Source organism: Chenopodium album, chromosome 15 (assembly GCF_948465745.1).
Source record: "Chenopodium album chromosome 15, dcCheAlbu1.1, whole genome shotgun sequence".
Classification (NCBI taxonomy): Eukaryota; Viridiplantae; Streptophyta; class Magnoliopsida; order Caryophyllales; family Amaranthaceae; genus Chenopodium; species Chenopodium album.
Window position 1 is genome coordinate 19,311,445 of NC_137848.1, and position 8,882 is coordinate 19,320,326.

The window sequence follows — 8,882 nt, forward strand, 5'->3', positions numbered from 1 at the left end:
GTCAAGGTCTATTGGCTCCTTTGGCTGACCGGCTACAGCAGCCGTTGGTTTAACGTCTGAGAGGTAACACTCCCTTGCCGTCTTCTAATCCCTGTTGAGGGAGCCAACAGAGCCATCATCCTTTTCATACTTGAGAAGCATGAGAGATGGGATGATGACGGCCTTGCACTCGTTCAGAGTGGGTCGGCCAAGAATGATGTTGTAGGCGATCAGCTCTTTAACCACCAGGAACCGGACGATCATATGTCGCCCTTTTCCCTTCCGCCCCAGCTGGATGGGTAGATCAATTTTTCCGACAAGGTGCACGACCCCTCCACCAAAGCTAACTAGTGGATGGGAGACGTCACGCAGGTTGTCCAGCTTATAGCTCAACTTGGACAGACACTTGTAGCTGATGAGGTCAGAGGAGCTACCAGTGTCTATAAGGATCCGTCCAACCATCTGGTTGGCGACCTTACATTCAATGACGACTGGGTCATCATGCGGTCGGCGAACTTTACCCCGATCCTTTTCAGTGATGAGGACGTCTAGGAATGTACCACTGGTTGACGCCTGTCCATCATCGACTGAGTGGATCATCTTCTTCAGATGATCCTTGGTGCCCCGGATGGTTGGGCCACCGCATGCGAATCCTCCTACTATAGTGTAGACCGAATCCTTGTCGGTGTCCGAGCTACTAGTAGGCTGGGCAGTCTTAGACGATTGTCCCTGATTCGCCTTAGAAGCCGCTTTAGACTTCAAAACATAGGACTTCAGCAAGCCTTTGTCTGCCAGACGGTCCAATATCCGCTTGAGATTATAGCAGTCGTTGGTGTCATAGCCTACTTCCTCATGGAAGTGACATAATTTATTCTTGTTCCGCGACTGAACGGAACTCTTCATAGGATTCGGCTTCTTAATGGTCAGCCAGTCCTTCACCTCTGTAAAGATGGTGTAGCAGTCTTTATTGAATTCATACCGTGAGACATATGGCTTGAATTCTTTCTTTTTCTTTTTGGACGGCTGATCAGGCTCATCAACCGCCCAAACTTCTTTTCTCTGTTTGCTCTCTTCAGCTTTCTGAGCCGGTTGAGCAGACCGACTCTCTTGTTGCTTTTTGGTTGGATGAGCAGAGCTCGGCGGCTTGCATAAAGCTCTCCGCCTCTATCAACGCCTCTTGAAGGGTGAAGACCCTCTTTCAGACAAGGTCGAACTTAAAGGTAGACCCATCCTTTAGACCCTTGAAGAAGTCTGTGTAGGCTACCTCGACAGACAACCCTTGGATCTAGATTCTCACCAGATTGAACCGCCTGACATAGGAGCGAAACCCTTCTCTCTCTCCCTGCCTTATGGTACTCAAGTCAAGACTTGTTTTCTTGGCAGGGATGTTCATTGAGAAGTTGGAGGCAAACAGGAAGGCAAGCTTCCTGAAGCTGTCAATGCACCCGGCTGGCAGGTTGCCGAATCATTTTTGGGCTATGCCCTTCAAGGTAATCGGGAAGTAGCGACACCACATAGCGTCCTCCAACCCCTGCATGTGCATAAGGTTGGAGTAGGCCATGAGGTGGTCCTCCGGGTTGGAGGTGCCATCATAGACACCAACCAACACATTCTTAACCTTGGACAGCTGTGCCGCCTCGGTTATTTCCTTGGTGAACGCAGAAGTCTGTTCACCAAGTTTGAGCTGACGGAGCTGCCAGTCCAAAGGTTGGACATTGTATGCCGCCTGACCCCCAAAGAGGGCCGACTGCATGAAATGAGGAGAATACGGACCGTAGAGCATAGGGGGTAGGTACGGGGCATTCCCAATCATCTGAGGGCAAGAATGGTTGGTATTACCGCTTGTATGGCTCTCATGTAAGGATTGAGTATTCCTTACGGATGTATTTTTGAAGCTGTCTGGAAAGCTCGAGGTAGAGGCTGACTCAGACAACTGCTGGCTCCGATTTCGCTTGATGACATGTCGAGCGTCGGTGTAAGTCTTTTTGCTGCCATCCGGCTGAACAGCACGGATGACTTTCCTTGTGCCCTTCAGGGGCAGAAGGATCTTTGACCAGTCAAGGGCAGGCGTAGTCTTCTACTTGAGATGTGGAGTAGGCTGCCTGTCCCTGGCTGACTTCTTCCCCGCAGTTCGAGGAGATTTTTTGGCCAGCTGACCCTTGCTGGAGCCAGCCATTTTCTTTTCGATCAGGTCCTTTATCTCACCCTTGAAACTCGTCATGAATTTCATGAGCTCGTCTCTGGTGACTAGGGCCTGACCTCTTGCCGACTGGGTTTCCCCTTCTGGCTGCCCAGGGGGCCTGCTTGTACCCGCCTTGTTGTCACCTCGTTCTAGGGTATCTTTGGGACAGAGGAACTTGGAAATGAATGACCCATCTTTGGCCATATAGGTTTCGACCTGAGGATCATCATCCTCCTGGTCTGTAAAGACCTCCGGCTGATGATCCTTGGGGTCAGGAGGCGGTATAGACTCTTGAACCATCTTTGAGGTACTCTCCCCACAGACGGCGCCAAATGTTTTTTGTGTTTTTGTCCCTCGGGAGAGTTGCAGTACAGAGACTGATCCGACTGCGCCTGTACCTGCAAAACAACGGAGACTCCGGGTGGTAGGAGCTCCGCCTTCGACGATCAAGTTAGAACGCGTAGGAGAATGAAAAAGGTGTGGAAAGTAAAGAGGATCTTCTCGGATTCTGAGATCAGGTGTTGTCTCTGATGTAAGAGAATGTAGGTATGCTGTAATTAATTGTAGGTGTCCCCAAAACTAGGGAAATCTCCCTATTTATAGGGTCATTGGGGAATGTGCCCCTGATTAGGTCATTCTGACCTAAGTCTATTGGACTGTGTTGAATTACGGCTTTCTCGGGATTTGGGCCCTTGAAGGCCGCCTTTTCTCCCAGATTCTGGGAGTGACACGTGTCAAATAGGGATTGGTCCAATTTGGACTAATCGGGGTATGACACATGTCACTATCTGGTTGGCCACGTGGCATGGGTAAAATTACCCAAAACAATGAGTTCTTTCCAAGCCTTTTCAAAATCATCCGGCACTCTGTATCTATCAAGACATTTTATAAATAATTCCCAAATTCTTTTCCACCGTTTGAATTTACATTTCCCATTAAATGCCATAAGCATAACCTGTGCTTAGTGTTAGGGAGGACTACTTTAATAGCATTAGCCATGGCTTTATCATCATCTGTTAATACTGTTTTTGGTTTTAGTCCATCTCCTGCTTGAAGTCTTCCTTCTCATCAACGTTAAATGCACAACCAAATATCACTGTTATCCAATTATTATTAACACCCACAAATACTACAAATGGCTTATTGTAGACATTACATTTATATGTTGTATCAAAAGCTAGAACATGTCCGTAGGTTTTATAATCCACCCTAGATGCTCCATCACACCAAAATAACTTTTCCAAATAATTAGATGTGTTACGAGTGTAAGAAATAAAAAAATTAGGATCGTACGCCTTTTTACCTATTAAATATGCTAACACAGCTTCTGCATCGCCACCTTCAACTTCTTGTTGTCTAGTTCTTTCAACAGCAAAATTATACAAGTCCTGCTTCAAGAAAGTAAGTGCTTCATGTCCTCCTACTTGATTAACCATATGTCTCAATATATTGCTTTGATTGATTCCAGAATTGTACATTTGAGTAATTACTATTCTATCAGCATCTTTTATTTTTCTATAAGTCCTGCATAATCTATTATATAATTGTAGACTCGCTTTTCACGAGAATCCTCCAAACCCCCAATTCTAAGCTCTCATTCACTCCCGCCTTTTCCACCTAATCTCTCTAAACAGCCTATCCTACTGAGTATTAGATTTGAATTTCAAAAAAAAAAAAAAAAAAAAAAAAATGAAAAACACCAAATCGTGGTAGGCAGTTATCTTAACTCCACCACACTACTCCATAACTGCACACACTACAACAGAGTAATAGAGTATGGATTATATACTACATACTTTGCAATACTCATTTCACTCACACACAAAAAAAAATCACTAATCTGATTGCTTGGGCTTTCAATCAGGTAACCAATATTTAGCTCACACAATTCCGGCAAAGTCATACATCTACGCCGTCGACCGTTGTTTTCTTCGTCGTCTTCGCCGTTGCCTTCTTTTTCTTCGTGGATTCACTTGAGATAGGTGCTTTTTGGTGTTACTAATTCATCTTCTTCTTCCCTAATTTCAAGGTAAAAACAAATTTTGTGTTAATTATTTGATTGGATTTATCAGTGGGAATGCATTTTACACATTTCTGTTAATACGTTCATGTCCTTTCATTTTCTTTTACTCCGTTTTTGCTTACACACGGATGCGACTTTACTTTCTTCAACCTACGCCGTCTTCACAACCTACTTTATTTATTATGATGAATTTTGTGTTTGGAGTATTCATTTTTGATGATAATTTCGTAGCTCTAATAATAACAATACAGGTTGATTTTGGTCTCTGCCTAATTGCGCTATATTAATTCCGGGTTTGGTGATATCTTCTCTTCCATGGTTTGAGCTGAAAGGTGAGATTTTTCCTCTTAAAACATAATTTGAATTGTGTAATTGATTATTGAATATGTGGGTTATTCTGGGATGTGGTTGAATTTGAGTTTCTGCAAATTTGATTGCCAGTATTTTTAGTATGATTTGATATTTGAAATAGGCACTTTTCAATTTGACAAGAGATAAATTCTTAAAAATAGAATTGGGGTTTTTTAGCAGATTAAACAAGAGTCTTTTAGGAACAAAATCTATATTATAATTGTAGAGTCGTTTTTCCTAACTTTAAACCACAACTCTTCAAAACCCCAATCTTGCCCTCTCATTCACTCCCTCCTAAATAACTATTCCCTCCTTTTTTTTTTTTCTAACAACACACTTTTTAAATTTCTTAAAGAAACTACTAAATCAATATACACTTATAGTTTATTCCTCCTCAATCATCAATTCATCATCCCATACTCTCCTAAACTCCTACACTCCCACATCTCCAATAATATGTATTGTACGTTATTTTGCTTGGTAAGATTAATTCCAATTTTAAATACTACATATACTGCTATTCCAATTTTACACTCAATTTACAAAAACAATAATTACATTGAATTTTTTATATTTAAAATTAGTGGGTTTATAGTGTTTTCGTGAGAAGTAAGACGGGGTTTTCTCTACTGAATTTTCTTATGTTTAAAATTAGTGAGTTTGTACAGTAGTATTTTTGTGAGAAGTATATATGGTGGTTTTGTTCTCTTTCATGAGATATTGGATGTGAAAGTTTGAGAGACACATGGGTTACAATACTACGAGTACTATGTAGGGTTGTAACTACAATTTTAGTATTGCTTGATTACACATAAATCGGTTCATTAGGGGAAGATTGAGGATTGTACAAAAAGCATATTGTGAATTTTGAGATTACATAATCATTATAAACATGTGACAACTGTTGTTTTGGATTTACAATTTAGTGTTAAATGTTTGTTGGTCATTTTAATCAAATGCTTTTTACTTTCTTCGTTTTTATTCCATTTAGAGTATAGCAAGCAAGCAAGGTATTAGACTATTAGTATGCACGTGCTAATTAAGCATGCAATATACGTATGTGCTTTATCAAACAACTTTTGTCAATCATATATTCATATGATGTATCCAAAGTATGTCGTAGTGTATATGTAATTGAATTTTGTTGATTTGTACTCTATTAGTTTGTGATTGATTTTGTTTTAGCTATCACTGGGAGGGAAGCATGACAACTACAAAAGGCATGTCAGCAACATAAGCTTAAGAAGTATAGAGGGGGGTTTGAAGATTTAGTCATCATGGTCAAACCAACTGACAGTTGTAATTTTTTTTTGGGGGGTCTTTATTATTGTATATGATAGATTTATTTATAGTTGATACTTATTCATGTAAATGTAATAATTATGGCTTCCTACATTCTTATTAGTAATTTAAAAGTAAAATTCATATTTAAAGTGGCTGATTTGTTATGAGTTTAGGATGCTAATTGTCCTTTTGTTTTATTCATTTTAACTAACATTGTGTTTATATTTGTCAAAAAAAGTACTCTTGCACTTAGATCAACAGAGTAGGAAATACTGTTTGTCCATCTATGCTTACGATATTAATTCATTTTAACTAAGATTGTGTTTATATTATCAGTAAGTACTTCTGCACTTCAGCACTTGGATCAACAGAGTAGGAAATGCTATTTGTTTTCATGCTTATGTCTTATGATATAAATCAATATAGTATATGCATATGATCATATATCTCCAATCTTTGGTCGCTTTATATGATCATATGTATAGATTTCAAGACTACTATTATTGTAATAATGTTTCTTAAAATCTATACACTAGAAAAATTTCTTATTAGACAAATTTTATATGTGGCAGGGGTTACTCGGTAAAAGGGTAACTTGAGGGGTTACTCGAGTTACTTGGTCAGGGGTTACCTGAGTTACTCAGTTATGGATTACTTGAGGGGTTAGGTTAGGGGTTACTTGAGGGGTTATTCGGTCAGTGGTTACTTGAGTTACTCGGTCAGGGATTACGTAAGTTACTCGGTTAGTTGTTACTCGAGTTACTCGGTCAGGGGTTACTTAAGTTACTCGGTCAAAGGTTACTCGAGTTACTCGATCAGGGGTTACTCGGCTAGGGGTTATAACTAACAATCCCCATCCCACTCCTTTTTTTAAATTTTTTTTTTAAAATCAATAATTACCCATTCACTATTTCTTTTTTGTTTTGTTTTGGTTTTTTTTTTTTTTCAAGGGACTACTACTAACATTTCACTTTGTTTTTTTTTTTTTTTTTTGGAATTTAGTATAACATATGACATGCATTAGCACGAGTATACAATTCCTTTATCAACAATTCACTATAGCATTCAAAATCCCCAACATTTCATTTTTTTAAAACACTACGTACTAACATTTCACTTTGTTTCATGAGTATTTTTTTTGGTACATAGTATAATATATGTCATGCATTAGCACGAGTATACATTTCCTTTATCAACAATTCACTATAGTACTCTAAATCCCCAACCCTTCAATTATACATTTTTTTAGGGACTACCCTCCAAACATTTTCCACATCTTTAATCATTAAAAAAAAATGTACAACACATTTTTGTGCAACTGGTCTCAGCAAATAACTATCTGCAGGTTGCAACAGAACAATGTATGCAACTTCTAGAGCAAGATACTAACTCATATGACACTAACCGAGTAACACGAGTAACCCCTATAACACTGAACGGGTAACCTCTATAACTTTGAAAAAGCAAACCCCATAATAGCATTGCATGGCCACCGGCATAAAAAAAATAAATAAAACCCTGTTTTTGGAGCTTCTAAGCAAAGCATAGAATATCATATTTTAGCATAGCATAGCAGGTGTCAGCACATTATTAATAAGTTTATTAATACTCAATACAACAGAGCTAATTAGGGTTCAACAAAACCAACGAATCCAAAATCGACCATTACAGCTCAAGTCTAAATTACAACATAAAAATCAACTTTCCATATTTTAAATATATTTTTTCTTATATATTCCGTGCATTTTGCACGGGTACACTCTAGTCTATATTATAATTGTAGAGTCACTTTTCACGAGAATGCTCCAAACCCCCAATCCTAAGCTCTCATTCACTCCCGCCTTTTTCACTTATTTAAATTATTTTTTTTTAAAAAAAAAAAGGTTACACACGTATGTAGTTTACATACAATTTACTATCCACTAACTGCTCTCTAAAAAATATCAGCCTTGTCTTAATCTATTTCTAATCTCTTTTCAAAAAAAAAAAAAAAAAAAAAAAAAACCACTAAACGTGCTAAGCAGTTGTAAAACTCCACACCTCCACTTTAATTTTCAATCCCCATAAATCCATAATATACCAAACTTAAGATTACTACTACACTTATCAATACTCATACTTCATAGTAAAAAATTCTAAACAAAGACAAAATCAAATTTGGTGATATAGTAGATTATTGTATTGGATATCTTCGGTTTCTGATTCGGTAAGTAATCAATTCTCGCTTATAATGTTATGCATATTATGTGATATAGTATGAGGACTCCCAGTTTAGTATATGATTATAAACTTTTAATTTACAGATTATATAACGAATTATCAACGTATGATTATAATGAATGTTATCAATGTACTGATTCAGATAAATAATGTTGGTTTTCTTTTTTTGGACAGGAAGCAATAATGTTGGTTTGATCTTTAATTACCAAACGTAGGGAAAGGAAGTATGTGATTAAGGAGAGGAATTGATTTAGTGTTTTTTTTTTTTTTTTTATGGGTTATTTTTTTTTTTAATTTTTTTTTTTTTTTTTTGCAGGTTTTCAACATTGACAAGTTGCAAATTTGCAGTTAGTAGAAGCAGAGAAGAAGATTAGGCATGTTTTATTTATTTAATTTTTTTTAAATATTATTACCTTGATTTTATCCTACCTTTGGTTTTAACAAATTTGTATTTTTTGATTTGTTTTGATTCTCCATTTTTTTTGTTGATTTTCTTTTCTAAATTTTACATTCTACTATGCTAGATATTCAGTCTTTGATAATGAATTTTGTTATTTTTCCTTCTATTTTCTGTCTTTCTATCTCTTATAAGAACCGTTGATTTAATTATTTTTATTGTTTCTGATTATGTGTATTTTGCAGGTGAAAATTCAATGTTCATACAATACATTTGGTTGTAGCTATATCAATTTTGTTAGAAGAAAATTGTCATAATTTTTGAAGTTTGAGAGGATTAGATATGTAAAAATGATTATTCCTTTAACTTATTTAATTTGTATTTTATGAGATTTTATAAAGGTTAGTTTTAATCACTTCTATTATAATTTTGTTAGGTGTTCCAAT

General features: G+C 37.3%; 1 protein-coding gene and 1 long non-coding RNA gene across 2 annotated transcripts; one reads left to right on the plus strand and one right to left on the minus strand.

Moving 5' to 3' along the window:
• Positions 1-3,195: 3,195 nt before the first annotated feature.
• LOC145580940 (protein FAR1-RELATED SEQUENCE 5-like) lies at positions 3,196-3,639 on the minus strand. The gene has a single exon (XM_081638021.1). The coding sequence runs from the start codon at positions 3,637-3,639 to the stop codon at positions 3,196-3,198; it is 444 nt and encodes a 147-aa protein (XP_081494147.1).
• Positions 3,640-3,796: 157 nt separating this feature from the next.
• On the plus strand, positions 3,797-5,991 carry LOC145582047 (uncharacterized). Its single transcript, XR_014099735.1, has 3 exons — positions 3,797-4,190; positions 4,436-4,516; positions 5,721-5,991. It is a non-coding gene; the product is annotated as an uncharacterized LOC145582047 (long non-coding RNA).
• Positions 5,992-8,882: the final 2,891 nt, after the last annotated feature.